The sequence below is a fragment of the Schistocerca americana genome, chromosome 1 (genome assembly GCF_021461395.2).
Source record: "Schistocerca americana isolate TAMUIC-IGC-003095 chromosome 1, iqSchAmer2.1, whole genome shotgun sequence".
NCBI lineage: Eukaryota > Metazoa > Arthropoda > Insecta > Orthoptera > Acrididae > Schistocerca > Schistocerca americana.
Window position 1 is genome coordinate 812,577,634 of NC_060119.1, and position 20,504 is coordinate 812,598,137.

General features: G+C 41.6%; 1 protein-coding gene across 2 annotated transcripts in view; it reads left to right on the forward strand.

Moving 5' to 3' along the window:
• The window catches only part of LOC124612877 (WD repeat-containing protein 11-like), a 222,760-nt gene that overhangs the window by 20,009 nt on the left and 182,247 nt on the right, over positions 1-20,504 (forward strand). For both annotated transcript variants that reach the window (XM_047141331.1, XM_047141322.1), the window contains exons 3-4: positions 15,119-15,230; positions 15,347-15,500. In XM_047141331.1, coding sequence (XP_046997287.1) covers positions 15,119-15,230; positions 15,347-15,500 — 266 coding nt within the window. The remainder of the gene's footprint in view (positions 1-15,118; positions 15,231-15,346; positions 15,501-20,504) is intronic.

Consider the following 20,504-nt stretch of genomic DNA (forward strand, 5'->3'; position numbering starts at 1 on the left):
CGCTATCATATAATCATACAATACAGGATCCTTCTCTCTACGTATTCGCAATACATTACTTTTGTCTATGTTAAGGGTCAGTTGCCACTCCCTGCACCAAGTGCCTATCCACTGCAGATCTTCCTGCATTTCGCTGCAATTTTCTAATGCTTCAACTTCTCTGTATACTGCAGCATCATCCGCGAAAAGCCGCATGGAACTTCCGACACTATCTTCTTGGTCCTGAGTTTGTCCCTCTTTTTTGTTAAACTGCAAATTAATAGCAGTTGGTAGAGTTTGGTCTTCACCATTACATATGCACAACACTTCTTAAGTTATTTTAAAATGTATATAATAAGTCTGAAATATGTATAACAGACCAGTAAAAATAGCGGTAAAGTTTGGTCATAGTGGTAACTTAATTGTTAATTATTGATGGATTGTAGGAAAATACAGTTTTGTATTTCTCCTATATTTTAGTTCATTGCTCACTCAATTTCCCATTTTTTTCTAAATTTTAATTTTAATTTTATTGAGTGGGTAGATATTTTGCAGTAGCTTATTGATTTTTCTGTGGTCAGGATCCTTTCTTAGCTAGATTATCAGCTAGTGCATTGGTCCTCACCCCTGTGTGAGCTTTAAATAGATTCAAAGTCTATGTGCCAACTGTACATTTGGAATCTTCTGATTTTGCATTATATTTCTTCTTTGAATTTCTTAATGAATCCAGCACTATCTTGCTGTCAGTGTGTGTTACAGCAATTTCCTATGCTTTCCCGTTCCAGTTGTGAGAAGAAGGTTTGCTGGCAAGCCTCCCTATGAGCTCAGATCTCTCCAGTGTTACCCTCATAGTATTTTTGTGAGATACACATAGGAGGTGGCAATATATAGGTTGACTCTCCTATGAATGTATGCCCTTGCAAATTAAACAGTAAAGGACAATAAGTTGCCCAAAACCTCTCTTTTTGTGTCTGCCATTAACGATGGATGAGCATCTCTGTGATGGTTTCACATTTACTAAGTGTATCTGCGACAGAATGTACTACTCTTCTTTGGATCTCCTCTATTTCGTATGTCAATCCTGTGTGGTGCAGGTCCCAAACTGACAATCAATAAACAGTTATTGGTCAGACACAGGTTTTGTGAGCTATCTCCTGTGTGAGTGGACTAAATTTCCTGAGGAGTCTTCTAATGAATCTGTCTGACATCTGCCTCTGTGTGATTAGTTTTATGCAGTCATTCCACTTTAAAATCACTCTATATGTGTACTCTCAGATATTTACTGGATATGGTTCCTTCCAGTGGTTGTTCTGCTATTGTGTAATCATTCAATATTGGATATTTCTGCCCATTTATGTGCAATACATTATGTTTGTTTATATTGAGAGTCGACTGCATTCCAGCACCATGTTTTGATCCTCTGTGGCTCTCCTGCATATAGTTACAGTTTTATAGCATTACGACTTCTCTGTATATGAAAGTATCACCCGCAAAATGCATTATGGGGCTTATGGAATTTTCCACTAATCGTTCATATATTGTGCAAAATGGAATGATCCTTTAATGCCCCCTTGGGGTACACCCAAAGTTACTTGTGTGTACAAAGATTTCTCTCCAGTAAGAATGATGTGCTGTTTTGTGTTTTCTAGGAGCGCTTTAGTCCAACCATGAAGCTTGTCTGATATTCCATTCACTCATATGTCTTCATTTGGCAGTTGTGTAGAATTGTGTCATATGCTTTGTCAGTCGAGGAATATGGCATCAACCTGGAATGTTGGTGTCTACTGCCTTCTGAGCCTCATGTACAAACAGAGTGAGCTGGGTTTTACACACTTGTTGTTTGTGGATCCCATGTTAGTTCCTGAAGAAGAGTGTTTCTTTCTCCAGAAATTCCATAACGTGCGAGCTAGAACTTGTTCTAAAATATTGCAACATACTGATGTCACTGATATGGGCTTATAATTTTATGCGTGTGTTTGACAGTGCTTCTTGAAAATGGAATGACCTGCACATTTTTCCAATCACTGGGAACCATTTACTCCTACTGCTAGATGAGGTGCAAGTTTTATCTAATATCTGCGTAGAATCATACACCATCATACCCTGCTAGCTCCATTCGTTGTCCTCTGTTGATTTCTGTCTCTCTCTCTCTCTCTCTCTCTCTCTCTCTCTCTCTCTCTCTCTCACACACACACACACACACACACACACACACACACACACACACACACACACTTATATGAATACATCATTTTCACATTTGTACAACAATTTAGAGGGGATTCAGCAATATGACCTTCCTCAATGAAAAAAAAAATAGGAAAAAAGAATTTAGTATTTCAGGATTGTTTCTGTAATATTGTATTTCACTGCCATTATCATCCCAAAGTGACTCTGATCCGTTTATTGATTTAACATAAGACCAAAATTTCTTAGGCTTTTTTGTCAGAGTGGTAGACAGAATTTCATTTGAAATCACTGAACACTTCACTCGGAGCTCACCTTATACATATTTTAGATTTCTTCAGTTTTTGTTTGTCTTTGAGGCTTTGGCAATGTTTGAATCTGCAGTGAAGCTCTCTCTGCTTTCAGAGTAGCTTTCTAACATAACTGTCAAACCATGGCACATTTATATCTACATACTTACAGACATACATACATACATGTATACATACATACATACATACATACATACATACATACTTACTGCTCAAGCCAACATATGGTCAACAGTGCAAGTTACCTTGTACCACTAATAGTCATTTCCTTTCCATACCTCCTTGCAAGCCTCAGTTTCTCCTATCGTGACTTAACAGGTCTTATGCAAAGTGTGTGTTGGCAAAGTAGTGCAATTCTGAAGTCAACAACAAATGAAAGTTCTCTAAATGTTCTCAATAGTGTTTCATGAAACGAACATTTTATTCCCTCCAGAAATTTCCATTCGAGTTAATGAAGCATTTTATTAATACTCGTGAGTATTGGTAAGAAACCTAACTGCACACCTCTAATTTGCTTCAGTGTCTTACTTTAATCTTACATGGTGGGGATCCCAAACACTTGGATCAGTGCTCAAGAATGGGTCGCATTAGTGTTCTACATGCACTCTCATGAACTACACTTGCCCAGAATACTCGCAGTAAATCAAAGTCTCCATTTGACTTCCCTGCTACCAATCTTAAGTGCTCATTCTATTTCATATCACTTTGCAACATTATGCCTAAAAACTTAATCAACATGTCATCACACCAAATAGAAATTCTGTCTAATTCATTTTGTATCCTCCTACAGTCATGCGGCAATGACACTTTCCTGGACACGAAATTGTCACCTGTAAACGATCACAGATTGCTCCTCACCATATTCTTCTGACTGATTATGTATGTAGAGAATAAGAACAGCCCTTCTATACTTTCCAGGGGCACTCCTGACAAGATTGTCTGTGATGAACACTCACTATCCAGGGCAATGTACTAGGTTCTGTTACTTAAGAAGTCTTCAAGCCAGTCACAGTCTGAGAATTTATGCTGTATGCTTGGATTTTTGTTAATGATCTGCAGTATGGCACTGTGTTATGTTTTCCAGAAATCTAAAAATATGAAATCTACTGTTGCTCTTCATCCATGTTTCACAGGATATTGTGCAAGAAAATGGCAAATTGAGTTTCGCACAAACAATGCTTTCTAAATCCATACTGATTTGTGGGCAAGAGCTTTTCTGTCTCTAGGAGATTTATTGTGTTTGAATTTAGAATATGCTCAAGAGTTGCTGACATATGTTATCTACACTTTTTTCCGGTTGCTTGGTACTTTCTGCTGGGCGAGAGATTCGTGATCAAGACAGGCTAAGGAAGGGGCTAATGTTGAAGAGTACTCTCTGTTAAACTGAATTGGGGTTTGATCCAGACGTAGTGACTTATTTTTGTTTTACTCTTTCAGTTACTTCTTAATATCAGGACGACTATTTTTATGTCCTCTATAAGGAAATCTGTGTGACAATTACAAAGTGTTATGTCTATATGATCCTCCTACACGAATTATTTTTTAAATATGAAATTTGAAACTTAAAATTTTATCACCCCAGACTGGTATGTGAATGGCTAAATAGAGTTCTTCAACCCACTTAGTGAATTTCCATAGGACCAGAATTTTCTTGGGTTCTCAGCAAGCTCTATTACCAAGGTACGATGGTGAAAACTGTTGTATAGTGTATGCATTGATCTTTTTATAGAAAAATGAATTTCTGCTAACTTTTACCTGTTGATATTTTTGTATTCTTTTTTGAACTGAGAGCATTTTCTGAATTTTGTTACTAAACCACGGTGGGTCTGTCTTGTCCTTGATCCACTTTCTCAGTACAGCCTTTTTCACAGTGCGATTTACAATCAGTTTAAGCTTTGAAACTTCCTGGCAGATTAAAACTGTGTGCCCGACTGAGACTCGAACTCAGGACCTTTGCCTTTCGCGGGCAAGTGCTCTACCATCTGAGCTACCGAAGCACGACTCACGCCCGGTGCTCACAGCTTTACTTCTGCCAGTATCTCGTCTCCTACCTTCCAAACTTTACAGAAGCTCTCGAGCTCAGATGGTAGAGCACTTGCCTGCGAAAGGCAAAGGTCCCGAGTTCGATTCTCGGTCGGGCACACAGTTTTAATCTGCCAGGAAATTTCATATCAGCGCACACTCCGCTGCAGCGTGAAAATCTCATTCCAGTTTATGCTTTGCTCATAACTCCTCTACATCCATCATATTGGAACAAAATGATGTCCATTCATTGTGTAAGTAGGATGCTAACTACTACATGTCTTCTTGATGGGTTTATTAATTTCAGTAACCACTGTCGCTGTGATGTCATGGTAACCATTCTCAGCCCCTATACTGACTCTGTTAATAAGATCAGGCCTGTTTGTAGCTGCAAGGTCTAAAATATTTCCATTGTGTAAGGTTTGTTGAACTAGCTGCTCAAGACAGTTTTTGAATAATGTGCTCAGAACTGCTTCACAAGTCTGTACACTGGCTTTGAATCAATAGACATCCCATTCTATGCTTGGTAGGTTAACGTCACCTCCAAGTAATAATGGATGATCGGGGTACTTCCGTGCTAATGAGCATAGGCATTCTTTGAATGATTCTAGAAGTGTTATGGCAAAATCAGGTGCCAGTAGAAACAACCAGTGATTAACTTGAGTTCATCTAGTCCGGTTACTTGTGTCCAGATAATTTTGCAATCAGACTCAGTTTTGATTTTGATACACAAAATATTTTTGATGATTGCATATTCCTTTGGTGGCAAACCTGTCTTTTTGATATGTGTTCCATGTCCCATTAAATATTTTAGATCTTTCTACTTCAGTCATCTCTTGGTTCTGAGTATAATTTGAGCATGGTTGCTTTGCTGGAGGGCAGTAAATTCAGGGACTTTATTAAAAATGCTGCTGCAATTTGCTGTTAAAATCTTGACACTTGAAGTGTTTTTAGTTAATATTTGATATGATTTAATTTTCTGTGTATTGACATGTGAGCATCGATCAGAGGACCTCAGAACTGCCCCTTCCCCCAAATAATAAAAAAAGTAATAATAAAATTATGTGCACTCCACAAATACCCTGATATATGACTAATTGCTTCCTCTGCATAGTGTACCCTGGACCTATCAAGAGGAATCCTACAGTTGTGTTGTACACTACTGACCGATCAAGGGGAATCCTACAATTCTTCATTGCAACTCTGCAGCCAAGATCGTCGCAGAATTGCCAGAGCCTCTGGTTGAGACCCCATGCTTGGCTTCAAATCAAAGGACCCCAATCAATTTTGTGTACGATAGTGCATATTGTAAGCTCTACATGCATCCTGCGAGCGAGACCAGCAGGCTTCACTATTTCTACCAGCTGCCCATAAAAACCGAAGATGGCCTCAGAATCCAGATGACAGGCATCATTCATGCTGACATGAACCATAACTTGAAGATGACTGCATCCTGCATCCTTAATAGACACATTCTGGACTTACTCTACATCTTGCATGAGGTCCCTAGCGCACACACACACACACACAGAATACAAAATGGACTTCTTTCCAGTTATGGAAAGTTATGCTCCATAGTGCTCCTAACATTACAGCTCCCAGTAATTAACGAACCCTTTCACCCATGTGTCTTCCAGTACCTTGGTGAAGGAGTGGCTGCTTGTCCACTTGTGAGGCAAATGGTCAAGTTCAGATGGCCAGTCCCCACACTTACCCTCCTTCAAGCGATGTTTGTGTGTTACAATGTGCCACTCACTCTGCAGTGAGTGTGATTGCCCCCTCTCTGTGGCTCACTTGGAGGCGCCTTAGCGGCAGAACTCATAGGTGAAACAAGCGACACCTGAGGTGTCACATGCAATGCGCCTATTTGTCTGCTGCTGCTACACCCTGAGGGAGCAGCCTCTAGGCAGCTGCCTGTGGCTAAAAGTATCTTCAGTTATTTGTGAACTGCAACCAGCTCCTCTTTAATCCACACACACAGCATGCACACTCCCTATCCATCATACTACTAAAATTAAAATGGAAACAATAGCTAAAAACAAGCCATGTTGTTTTCTTAGAAAAGGGTTTACTGTACCGAACTTGTTGAAAACACAATTACCTCCTAGTAGAAAACATTGAGTGTGTCACTAACACTAGCTCACTGTTCACTGGCAGAGAGGCAAATGCAAGTATGGGTACTTACATTATTATATTCAAAACTAGGTGACTGTGGCACTGCAGGTGGTGTTAAGCTACATTTCAAAAATTACAAGCTACAAAGAATGAAAATAATAATTAAAAAGATCCCTGTCATCTTTTAGACAAGGATTCCACTATGAAACTTGTTACAAGCACAAATGCAAGTTATTAGAAAACACTGAGCCTGTGATTGATGATAGTTCCTTGTACGCTGGCAGACAAGGTCTTTCCTGTCACTCACAACTTGCTCGGCACTTAATTGTCTTAAGGTGCATCCTACAATACTCTTGAATTTGGTCCAATTCCTATTTACTGCCTCATTCAGTGATACTATAACAACCTTTTGATCTCTTATTCCTTGTTCTGCATTAACTGTATCAAAAGGTTCTGGCCTGCTTGTAACCAGGAGGTTTAAGATGTTACCTTCATGAGTCAGTTATCTGATTAACTGCTTAGGGTATTTTTCAGATATGGTATTTAGAACAATTTCACACAACATCCTGTTCCTGTTACCCAACATAAACTCATTCTGGCATATATTAGGACAAATGCAGAAAATATAGGTTACATTAAATCCTAAGGGGAGTTGTAACTGAAATATCCTACTTCACAGCTCAAAGAGAAGTGTGAGAGACAAAAGGAAGTGACAACAAAAAAGACATGTCCTGAAGAATAGAGATCAATTTAATCCTGCAGCCATTGTGAATCAAGACACAAAGGAATTAATAACATGTAGCTGCTATTGGGCATTGATTTACAGCAATGGGGAAAGCTGAAAATTTGTGCTGGACTGGGATTCGAACTTGGTCCTCTTGCTCACTTGGCAGGTGCTCTGACCACTAAGCTATCCAGACACAGTGGTCATCGCAACTACATGGACTATCCTAGTACACCTCCTGTCAGACCCAGATTCTCTACCTACCCACACCTTATTTAAATAGTGCCCCTGCCCATTATCTACATTTAAATCAACATCCACACTCTGCAGGAGCAGATCGCGCTGTCCTACTGCGCTTATATCGGTCCATAGTCCGATGAAAGCTGGATTATGGGAGCCTCGTCTGCTCGGCCATCCCTCTTATGCCATCTCAACTCCATCCATCATCGGGGGTTACGTCTTGCGACCGGAGCATTCTATACTAGTCCCGTTGAGAGTCTTTATGCTGAAGCTGCCGAATTACCATTGACCTACCGGCGCGACATACTGCTTTGTTGGTATGCCTGCCGGCTGTTGTCAATGACCGACCACCCCTCTTATCAGTCCTTCTTCGCTGATTCTCTCGACCGTCAGTATGGGTTGTATGTGTCTGCCCTGCTGCCCCCTGGGGTCCGCTTTCGTCGCCTGCTTCGACAATTGGATTTTGCCCTCCCTACCACCTTCAGAGAGGGTGAGAGCCTGACACCACTTTGGCTCCAGGCTCCGGTTCACATTCATCTTGACCTCAGCTCGCTCCTGAAGGAGGGTACTCCGGATGCAGTGTATTGCTCACGGTTTGTCGAACTTCGTGCGCGACTAGCCAGTAACACATTTATTTACACTGATGGCTCCAAAACTGACGATGGTGTCGGCTTTGCCTTTGTCGTCGGGGATGTCACCTTTAAATACCGGCTCCTCGACCAGTGTTCCAGCTTTACGGCCGAGCTTTTTGCTCTCAATCAGGCCGTTCAGTATGTCCGCCGCCACCGCCATTCTCCGTATGTACTCTTCTCTGATTCACTCAGTGCTCTTCAGAGCGATGGAGCTCCATATCTGGTCCATCCCTTGGTGCAACGGATCCGACAATCCCTCCGTTCTTTTGCTGATGATGGCTCTCCTGTTAGCTTTATGTGGGTTCCAGGCCATGTAGGAGTGCCTGGGAATGAGGCTGCTGATGCTGCGGCCAAGGCTGCAGTCCTCCTGACTCGGCCAGCCTCCTTTTGTGTCCCATCGTCTGACATTAGTGGGGTTGTTTGTAAGAGGCTTGTGTCATTATGGTGGGATACTTGGTCGTCACTTCAAGAAAATAAGCTCCTGGCCATAAAACCATTCCCAACAGCTTGGAAAACCTCCTCTCAACCACCTCGGTGAGAGGAGGTCCTTTTGGCCAGGTTGCGGATTGGGCATTGCCTGTTTAGCCACTGCTACCTGCTATCTGGTGACCCTGCCCGCAGTGCCCTTGTGGTCATGCATTGACAGTGCGCCATGTTTTATTGCCGTGACCCCGTTTTAATCAGTCTCGTGTTGTCCTGTCTCTGCCATCTACTTTACAGGAAATTTTAGCTGCCGATGCTCGAGCAGCTGCTTGTCCAAAGACATCTAACACTTTTATTTTATCTGCGTCTTTGTAAGAACTTTCTGGTGTTCCTCCCCCTTGAGTTTTACCAGATTATATGTGCACTTACATTTGTGACTGGGCGCTAATGACCTCAGTAGTCGAGTGCCCTAAACCCCCCCACCCCAAAAAAAAACACACTCTGCAAACCACTGTGAAATATGTGGCAGAGGGTTTGTCCCATTGTACCCCGTTATTAGGGTTTCTTCCTGTTCCATTCACGTATGAAGCACAGGAAGAATGATTGTCTGAATGACTCTTTGTGTGCTGTAATTATTCTAATCTTGTCCTCATGATCCTGTGTGGCATTTCACCGATTCCTGTAAGAGTTTGAGCATGGTGTGCATCTACACAGAAGGGATCATCGACCAGCATCACCTTTATTATATATGTGGTGTCTTTCGTTCGTGAGTAATAAGGGGCACTATGTCAGTAGTGTCGTGGATAAGTTGAGACTCTGGGTCTGATGTGAGGCATGATAGGGTAGTCTGTACAGTTGTTATGTCCTCTGTGTCCAGATGGCTTAGTGGTCAGAGTGTCTGCCAAGTGAGCAGGAGATGTGGGTTCGAATCCAGGTCCAGCACAAATTATCATCATTCCCCATTGGTGCAAATCAATGTTCACTAGAAGTTACATGGCATTAATTCCTTTGTGTCTCGATATTTGTAAGAGTCAGATTATGTAAACTCCTTCCCCCCCCCCCTCCCCCTGACCACTCCCCTCCCCCTGACCACTCCCCTCCCCCTGACCACTCCCCTCCCCCTGACCACTCCCCTCCCCCTGACCACTCCCCTCCCCCTGACCACTCCCCTCCCCCTGACCACTCGCCTCCCCCTGACCACTCGCCTCCCCCTGACCACTCGCCTCCCCCTGACCTCTCCCATATACTTAAAAATTGGTATATTAAAACACGCACATATTCAAATGCAATGTTTTGTCTAACTGTCAGAAACAATTGATGAAGAACTTACGAGATTTAAGATTTTGAACAAACAATTACATCTATATAAACGAAAATTTTGTTGTTCATTTGCACAAAATAATAAATCTCCAGAAGCTCTGTTAGCAATGTGTGTGTAACTTACTAAAGCTTTTCAGCATAATGTTGCATGCCACAGTTTGTCATTTTTACGTTTGGTATATAAAAGTGTCTTCTGCGACAAATATGCATTTTTAAACCAACAGATGTTATAATTTTTCTTCCAGTTGATGATGGTCATCGCTGACACTTAGTTGAGGGATCATGAAAGATGGTTGTATGCATGGAAGAGACCTAGAGACGCTGGAAGGTTTCAGATTGATTATATAAAGATAAGACAGAGAATTCAGAACCAGATTTTAAAGTGTGAGACATTTCCAGGGGCAGATGTTTACACTGAGCATAATTTATTGGTTATGAACTGTAGATTAAAACTGTAAAAAAGATAGGAAATTAAGGAGATTGGACCTGGATAAGTTGAAAGAACCAAAGGTTTTTGAGAGTTTCAAAGGGAACATTAGGAAATGATTTCTTGAAACGGGGGAAACGTATATAGTAGAAGATGCATACGTAACTTTGAGAGATGAAATAGTGAAGGCTGCAGAGGATGACACAGATAAAAGACAAGACATATTAGAAATCCTTGGATGTCAAAAAAGGTACTGAATTTAATTGATGAAAGCAAAGGATATAAAAATGCAGCAAATTAAGCAGGCGAAAGGGAATATGAACATTTAAGAAACGAGATTGATAGGAAGTGCAAAATAGGTGAGTGAGAGTGACTAGATGACAAATGTAAGTGTATAGAAGTGTGCATAACAAGGGAAAGGTAGATACTGCCTACAGGAAAATTAAAGAGGGCTTTGGAGAAAAGAGGAGCAGTTGTATGAATAACAAGTGTTCAGATGAAAAACCAGTATTAAGCAACGATGGGAAAACTCGGAAATAGGACTGTGTATAGGGGTTGTACCAGGGAAATGAACTTGAAGTCAGTACAATAGACATGGAAGAGGAAACAGATGAAGACAAGATGGAAGATATGATACTCCAAGATGAGGTTTGCTGATGGCATTGTAATCCTTCAGAGACAGAAAAGGAATTGGTAGTGCAGTTGAATGGAATGGACAATGTCGTGAAAGGAGGACATAAGATGAAAGTTAACAAAAGCAAAGCGAATGTAATGGAAAGTAGTTGAATTCAGTCGGGTGATGCTGAGGGATTTAGATTAAGAAGTGAGACACTAAAATTGGTAGGTGAATTTTGCTGTTTAGGCAGTAAAATAACTTATGATGGCCAAAGTGGAGAGGATATAAACTGTGTACTTGTAATGTCAAGAAAAGTGTTTCAGAAGAAGAGTAATTTGTAAACATCAAATATAAATTTAAGTGACAAATTGCCTGTTGGCTTCTGTCTCAGGTTTGCGACTTTTGTTTGATGATTTATCTGACCTTTCACCAGTATGAGTGGCTGGCACTGTCAAAGCATCACACTCCATTGCTGGTATGGAGGTGAAGTTTTGACAGTGCCAGCCCCTCATTGTGGAAAAACATTAGGTAAATTGAAAGGGTAGGAGAGCTTAAGTAAAGTTTGGAAGGTAGGAGATGAGATACTGGCAGAAGTAAAGCTGTGAGGATGAGGCGTGAGTTGTGCTTGGGTAGCTCAGATGGTAGAGCACTTACCCGCGAAAGGCAAAGGTCCCCATTTCGAGTCTCGGTCTGGCACACTGTTTTAATATGTCAGGAAGTTTCATATCAGCGCACACTCCGCTGCAGAGTGAAAATCTCATTCTGAATAGGTAAATCGTTAATCAAACGTTGGGTGAAGGAACCGAGACAGAAGCCAACAGACAATTTGTAAACAAGTGGCCACAAAAGCCTTAACAATACATTTCACTCTTTAGAAATCTCTTCTGAAGCTATTTGTCTATAGTGTAGCCTTGCACAGAAGTGAAATGTAGGTGATAAGCAGTTCAGAAGAATGCTTAAGGTTACATGGGTGTATTGATCAGTTGATAGGACACATTCTGAGATATCAAGCAATCATCACTTTAGTACTGGAGGGAAGTGTTGGGATAAAAACTGTGTAGAGGGAGACCAAGAGATGAATATAGTAAGCAGATTCAGGAGGATGTTAGTTGCAGCTGTTTGAATATGAAGAGTCTTGCATGGGATAGAGTAGCATGGAGTGTTGCATCAAATCAGTCTTTGGATGAAGATCACAATAACAAGAGACTTGTTCAGAAATATGCCTTCAAGTAATAACTACCACGAGTGGTAGTGCATGCAGTGTAGCATAGGGGTTGGCATTGGTGGTTGACCTGCTGAGGTCGCCACTTCAAACTCGACCACCAGCAGCTATCTGTTATTTAGCATTTCCCATTTCTGGAAGGTTCTTGAAACATCTTGTGTTCATAACAGTTGTGTATTCTGGAATATGTGAAGTGTATAAATACCTGAATTCTGGAAAAATATTTGATAGTTGACGAAGTCTTAACATTAAATTTCTTGCCTGACAGTAATCTGGATCATGCATCAGGCTCTGTATTGAGTGAACCTTAATATAATTGATTACCAGTTTAAATTCTTGGATAAACAGAACCCAACTCATGAATCAGCTGTGTAGCAATGTATTTACATTAAAAATGCCAAAATATTATGGTCAGTATATATTACTATCCTTGAACTCCACACTAATGTTTGAAACTTCTGTAAACTCCAGACAGTAGATAGTAGTACTTTATCAGTAGCTGAATGGATTTAACTCATGTTTGCTTAGACTTCCCACTACTGAAGGCTATATAACTTGGTGCTGTCAGTTCTGTAGAACCCATTCTCCTTGGAACAATTTACAGCCAAACCATATTCCAATGCATCTGTGGTTAACTTAAAATCCTGATTCATTCTTGGATGACTTAAAATTTTAACCTCTTCTAGTGATCCCAAATCGACTTGGATTTTTGCTTCAATAAATTTAATAATTGGTGATTGTTCATAGCCTGTAATTTTGTAAATTACATTAGTGCAGCATCTGTATTTGCCAGTGTCCGTAATGCATCTCCAAAGGACCATTGCATCGAATTTTACAGACACTGTCAAATGCAGACACTGTACTGATGTATTTCATGCCAAAGCCAAGGAAGTCTGAAAGAAAAGTAAACAAGTCTCTCCCTGTGCCTGAATCACATAATTATGTGACCACTATGGGAAGCAGAAGTTTGGATCTGTCTGTGAGACATGCTCGGATAGCCGAAGTGGATAAGGCAACTACTCATGTAAAAAGTGGGAATCCTGGGATTGAGTACCAACATGGCACAAATTTCCAGTAAACGGTATAGCTGTGGTCTTCACAACTTGTATAAATTTTCTGTAAAATCCAAGTACCGTAAAAATTACTATGTTTATTTTACATTCTTTGGTCCAGGACATACCTTTAAAGTTTGTATTCTTTCAGGAACTCAATCATAGAAATTTTTGGCAAAGTTAAATACCCAACAGTCTATTTCTACACACACTACTCTCATCATTAGAATTAAAGATTTTATTTCTGTTTCTCATTTAATTACTGGTGCTAATAATAATAATTATTATTATAATTATTATTACTCTGTTTTCTAACTTTGCAATATTTCATTTTGTTTTTTGGTTGGAAGCAAGATTTGTAACAGTTTCTGTTGCCATTATCAGATGATGAGTTGTCATCATGGTTATAATCCCCTTGTTCTTTATTTAACTTGTCCAGCGCCTCTATAAATGTCAATAATTTAGTTTCATTTGGCCCTCCAAGGTACCATATTTCGTTTCTTACATGGTAAGGTAATTTATGAACCAATAATTTTATTTACTCTTGAGCGGTTGCTTTAATTGTTAGATGTGAGATTATTATGCGAGTTAGAAATTTCTTGATAAATAAAAGAGTAAGATACTTTTATTGTATTTTCTAACTATCAAACAAAAAAAATTCAAACATTAAAATACATGAAAATATATCTTTATATATGTAAAAATCAAAACAAAGATAATTTTTTTTTCAGTGTCAAGCTTGTTAAGGCGATGTTTTTTGTTCTTCTAAAGAATGTGATAAATGGTTAACAGAAGCAACCACATGACCACAGGTGCTACAGAAACTGAGGCGTTAGCTTGACGATTAAATGATTCATCTCAATAGGATCACCTAAGTACTTGGCCTTTGTTATATCCAATTTGTATACTTTTTATAACCACCCCAACTATTGTTGTAGTATCTAGGAACTAATAACTTGAGTGCTAACTCTTCAGGAGCACTCGACACCTACAAAGCAATACCAAAAATGAAAGGAGTGATAATGAACAGAAAAAGTATGGGACTATTGCTAGTAACCACTGAGGTATTAAAGATAACCTTTGCATTGAGGACAACTTTGATTTAATGAGCTTTTAAACACTGACAAATAAATAAATGATGAAATTAGTTCTGTTAGTAAAATAGTTGGTTCATAGTAGTGCCAGTTGCATTATCTACCAGTATGTTTCTGATTTCATTAATGTTTTGGTAAGATTTATGTTGTGTTCTCCAGCCAGTTTCCTGTCCTAAGTATAAGATATTTTTGCCACTACCTGATTCTCTTCTGTCCCCCCACAACCACCCTCCCCCTTTTCTTTTTTCATCTCCATGACCACCTCAGTCCTTTTCTTAAGACAATGTTTCCCTCCGTGTAACAGTTCTAGTTTCTTTCTTTCTGTCATTATCATTCATTATTCATCATGCATGCACTGATTTGTCTCCTCCAAACCCCAGCTGACTGTGAACCACTATCTTGTAATGTATAATTCAGAGAGCACAACATACTATTTTAGTTTGCCCTGCTACCCTGCCAGTTCCTTACCTTTTGAGAAATAGTTGATTTGTTCAGAACTTGTAGGAAAATCATATACTCTATTCCACTAGTTATTTTTTTGCCACTTATGTCCAACCCGTCCTCCCCCCTCCTCCTCCTCATCCTCATCCTCCTCCTCCTCCTCCTCCTCCTCCTCCTCCTAGAAATGGCAATTGCACACTCAGAGGTGGTTTTTATTTATATGAACCTGTTTTCAATTTTCCAGTGTTTGTTTCATTTAACCATCAGTTTTTCATTGTTGGTACTGAATCATATTTTGTCCACTGATTTTCAGGGGCAGTCATGGTCTGTTGGCATATGGCTCAAACTACACTGTTGTTATTATTGACACAAAAAATGTCCAGCCAATACAGTGTCTCGATAAACATAAAGCAATGGTGAATAAGGTAAAAATTTAATTTAAAATGAAACTTATATTTAGTGTGTAATAAAGTTTAGACCTTTTTTTGTTTTGCAATAGAAAATGCTATTTAAACTTCTTTTTCATTCTTCCCTTATACAGGTCTTGTGGGAGAATGTGTCTCACAATAGACATCTTACCGAGCAAGTGACTCTTAATTTGATTTCTTCAGATACAACAGGGCATATTATTGTGTGGGATGTTGCTGCTGGAATTCCATCTGCTATATTACAGGATGGCAGCAAACCAATCCTAGGTTAGTATGTAAAGTACTGTTGTCGGCCGGTTGGCTGTACCTGGTTGTTTGTTTCTACATTTACACCCTCCAAGCCACCTTACACAGCACAGTGGGCTGTACATTGCATATCGCTGTCATTTTCAAACTTGTGAGAGATATTGGACCATAGATGCATCACGGTTTTGGTTTTGGGAGGAGAATTCTAGGAGAGCTGTAAGGTTCAGTTGTTCAATAAGCAATGTGTATTCTGTATTGCTTATTATTAGTCCCACATATGAATAGAATTTTTGTGACATGTTCTGCCAACAGAACTTAAAATTGATATGAGTATTTCTGTTCTGACTATTCATGATGGAGTCTGGTGGTAGTGTTCGGAAATCGTAGGTGGAATCATCAGTGAGAATGAATGTTTGAGTCAGGCCTGGAGACATGCTCAGATAAACTGATTCTTATGGCATCTGCTCACAGTAAGTAGGAAACCCAGGTGTGAGCATTGGTCTGGCACAAATTTTCAGTTGTCATTGGTATATTCATTACATTACAGGTTCAGCGTGTAAACAGTTTGCACCACTATCATTTTGTGTCACTGTATCTTCTTTGATTTCTTCCCCATCAATCCATTCTTTTAATTTCAGTGCATTTAATTCATTTAATGATTATTGCTAGTACACTGTTCTACACATTATCTGTGCTTGAATTAATTTGGTGAATTATTGATGTGTTTTGCAGTTTTCAAAAACATAATTGCAAACATTATCTCAGTAGACCTATTGCATCTCTCCTTTGATTATAAATCCAATTCTTAGTGTAGCATTCTACATAGAGGAAGGATTTGCTAACTTTGACTAAGGATATCAAGTTGATTCCCAATGCCTGCTCCATTCTGTAATAAAACATGGCCTAATTGAACTTTTTTCCCCAACTAGTGAAGTATGTGATACCACTTAAATTCTGGTAAGATTTGGGCTTGAAACATTGGTTTACAAAAATTCAACAGCATATCCTGTTTAAAGAAAATGAAATTATTTGTTAATAATTTTAAAAGACTGTTTCAACTCAGATAAAACATATGTCACCATTTATATTTTTATATAATGGAAGGAAACATTCCACGTGGGAAAAATTATATATAAAAACAAAGATGAGGTGACTTACCGAACAAAAGCGCTGGCAGGTCGATAGACACACAAACAAACACAAACATACACACAAAATTCAAGCTTTCGCAACAAACTGTTGCCTCATCAGGAAAGAGGGAAGGAGAGGGGGAGACGAAAGGAAGTGGGTTTTAAGGGAGAGGGTAAGGAGTCATTCCAATCCCGGGAGCGGAAAGACTTACCTTAGGGGGAAAAAAGGACAGGTATACACTCGCACACACGCACATATCCATCCACACATACAGACACAAGCAGACATATTTAAAGACAAAGAGTTTGGACAGAGATGTCAGTCGAGGCAGAAGTGTAGAGGCAAAGAAGTTGAGGTATGAGTGGCGGCAACTTGAAATTAGCGGAGATTGAGGCCTGGCGGATGACGAGAAGAGAGGATATACTGAAGGGCAAGTTCCCATCTCCGGAGTTCGGATAGGTTGGTGTTGGTGGGAAGTATCCAGATAACCCGGACGGTGTAACACTGTGCCAAGATGTGCTGGCTGTGCACCAAGGCATGTTTAGCCACAGGGTGATCCTCATTACCAACAAACACTGTCTGCCTGTGTCCATTCATGCGAATGGACAGTTTGTTGCTGGTCATTCCCACATAGAATGCATCACAGTGTAGGCAGGTCAGTTGGTAAATCACGTGGGTGCTTTCACACGTGGCTCTGCCTCTGATCGTGTACACCTTCCGGGTTACAGGACTGGAGTAGGTGGTGGTGGGAGGGTGCATGGGACAGGTTTTGCATCGGGGGCGGTTACAAGGATAGGAGCCAGAGGGTAGGGAAGGTGGTTTGGGGATTTCATAGGGATGAACTAACAGGTTACGAAGGTTAGGTGGACGGCGGAAAGACACTCTTGGCGGAGTGGGGAGGATTTCATGAAGGATGGATCTCATTTCAGGGCAGGATTTGAGGAAATCGTATCCCTGCTGGAGAGCCACATTCAGAGTCTGGTCCAGTCCCGGAAAGTATCCTGTCACAAGTGGGGCACTTTTGTGGTTTTTCTGTGGGGGATTCTGGGTTTGAGGGGACGAGGAAGTGGCTCTGGTTATTTGCTTCTGTACCAGGTCGGGAGGGTAGTTGCGGGATGCGAAAGCTGTTTTCAGGTTGTTGGTGTAATGATTCAGGGATTCCGGACTGGAGCAGATTCGTTTGCCACGAAGACCTAGGCTGTAGGGAAGGGACCGTTTGATGTGGAATGGGTGGCAGCTGTCATAATGGAGGTACTGTTGCTTGTTGGTGGGTTTGATGTGGACGGACATGTGAAGTTGGCCATTGGACAGGTGGAGGTCAACGTCAAGGAAAGTGGCATGGGATTTGGAGTAGGACCAGGTGAAACTGATGGAACCAAAGGAGTTGAGGTTGGAGAGGAAATTCTGGAGTTCTTCTTCACTGTGAGTCCAGATCATGAAGATGTCATCAATAAATCTGTACCAAACTTTGGGTTGGCAGACTTGGGTAACCAAGAAGGCTTCCTCTAAGCGACCCATGAATAGGTTGGCGTACGAGGGGGCCATCCTGGTGCCCATGGCTGTTCCCTTTAATTGTTGGTATGTCTGGCCCTCAAAAGTGAAGAAGTTGTGGGTCAGGATGAAGCTGGCTAAGGTGATGAGGAAAGAGGTTTTAGGTAGGGTGGCAGGTGATTGGCGTGAAAGGAAATGCTCCATCGCAGCGAGGCCCTGGACGTGCGGAATATTTGTGTATAAGGACGCGGCATCAATGGTTACAAGGATGGTTTCCGGGGGTAACAGATTGGGTAAGGATTCCAGGCGTTCGAGAAAGTGGTTGGTGTCTTTGATGAAGGATGGGAGACTGCATGTAATGGGTTGAAGGTGTTGATCTACGTAGGCAGAGATACGTTCTGTGGGGGCTTGGTAACCAGCTACAATGGGGCGGCCGGGATGATTGGGTTTGTGGATTTTAGGAAGAAGGTAGAAGGTAGGTGTGCGGGGTGTCGGTGGGGTCAGGAGGTTGATGGAGTCAGGTGAAAGGTTTTACAGGGGGCCTAAGGTTCTGAGGATTCCTTGTAGCTCCGCCTGGACATCAGGAATGGGGTTACCTTGGCAAACTTTATATGTGGTGTTGTCTGAAAGCTGACGCAGTCCCTCAGCCACATACTCCCGACGATCAAGTACCACGGTCGTGGAACCCTTGTCCGCCGGAAGAATGACGATGGATCGGTCAGCCTTCAGATCACGGATAGCCTGGGCTTCAGCAGTGGTGATGTTGGGTGTAGGATTAAGGTTTTTAAGAAGGATTGAGATGCCAGGCTGGAAGTCAGAAATTCCTGGAAGGTTTGGAGAGGGTGATTTTGAGGAAGAGGAGGTGGGTCCCGCTGTGACGGAGGACGGAACTGTTCCAGGCAGGGTTCAATTTGGATGGTGTCTTGAGGAGTCGGATCATTAGGAGTAGGATTAGGATCATTTTTCTTCGCGGCAAAGTGATACTTCCAGCAGAGAGTACGAGTGTAGGACAGTAAATCTTTGACGAGGGCTGTTTGGTTGAATCTGGGAGTGGGGCTGAAGGTGAGGCCTTTGGATAGGACAGAGGTTTCGGATTGGGAGAGAGGTTTGGAGGAAAGGTTAACTACTGAATTAGGGTGTTGTGGTTCCAGATTGTGTTGATCGGAATTTTGAGGTAACCATCCTTGTAACCATTGATGCCACGTCCTTATACACAAATATTCCGCACGTCCAGGGCCTCGCTGCGATGGAGCATTTCCTTTCACGCCAATCACCTGCCACCCTACCTAAAACCTCTTTCCTCATCACCTTAGCCAGCTTCATCCTGACCCACAACTTCTTCACTTTTGAGGGCCAGACATACCAACAATTAAAGGGAACAGCCATGGGCACCAGGATGGCCCCCTCGTACGCCAACCTATTCATGGGTCGCTTAGAGGAAGCCTTCTTGGTTACCCAAGTCTGCCAACCCAAAGTTTGGTACAGATTTATTGATGACATCTTCATGATCTGGACTCACAGTGAAGAAGAACTCCAGAATTTCCTCTCCAACCTCAACTCCTTTGGTTCCATCAGTTTCACCTGGTCCTACTCCAAATCCCATGCCACTTTCCTTGACGTTGACCTCCACCTGTCCAATGGCCAACTTCACACGTCCGTCCACATCAAACCCACCAACAAGCAACAGTACCTCCATTATGACAGCTGCCACCCATTCCACATCAAACGGTCCCTTCCCTACAGCCTAGGTCTTCGTGGCAAACGAATCTGCTCCAGTCCGGAATCCCTGAATCATTACACCAACAACCTGAAAACAGCTTTCGCATCCCGCAACTACCCTCCCGACCTGGTACAGAAGCAAATAACCAGAGCCACTTCCTCGTCCCCTCAAACCCAGAATCCCCCACAGAAAAACCACAAAAGTGCCCCACTTGTGACAGGATACTTTCCGGGACTGGACCAGACTCTGAATGTGGCTCTCCAGCAGGGATACGATTTCCTCAAATCCTGCCCTGAAATGAGATCCATCCTTCATGAAATCCTCCCCACTCCGCCAAGAGTGTCTTTCCGCCGTCCACCTAACCTTCGTAACCTGTTAGTTCATCCCTATGAAATCCCCAAACCACCTTCCCTACCCTCTGGCTCCTATCCTTGTAACCGCCCCCGATGCAAAACCTGTCCCATGCACCCTCCCACCACCACCTACTCCAGTCCTGTAACCCGGAAGGTGTACACGATCAGAGGCAGAGCCACGTGTGAAAGCACCCACGTGATTTACCAACTGACCTGCCTACACTGTGATGCATTCTATGTGGGAATGACCAGCAACAAACTGTCCATTCGCATGAATGGACACAGGCAGACAGTGTTTGTTGGTAATGAGGATCACCCTGTGGCTAAACA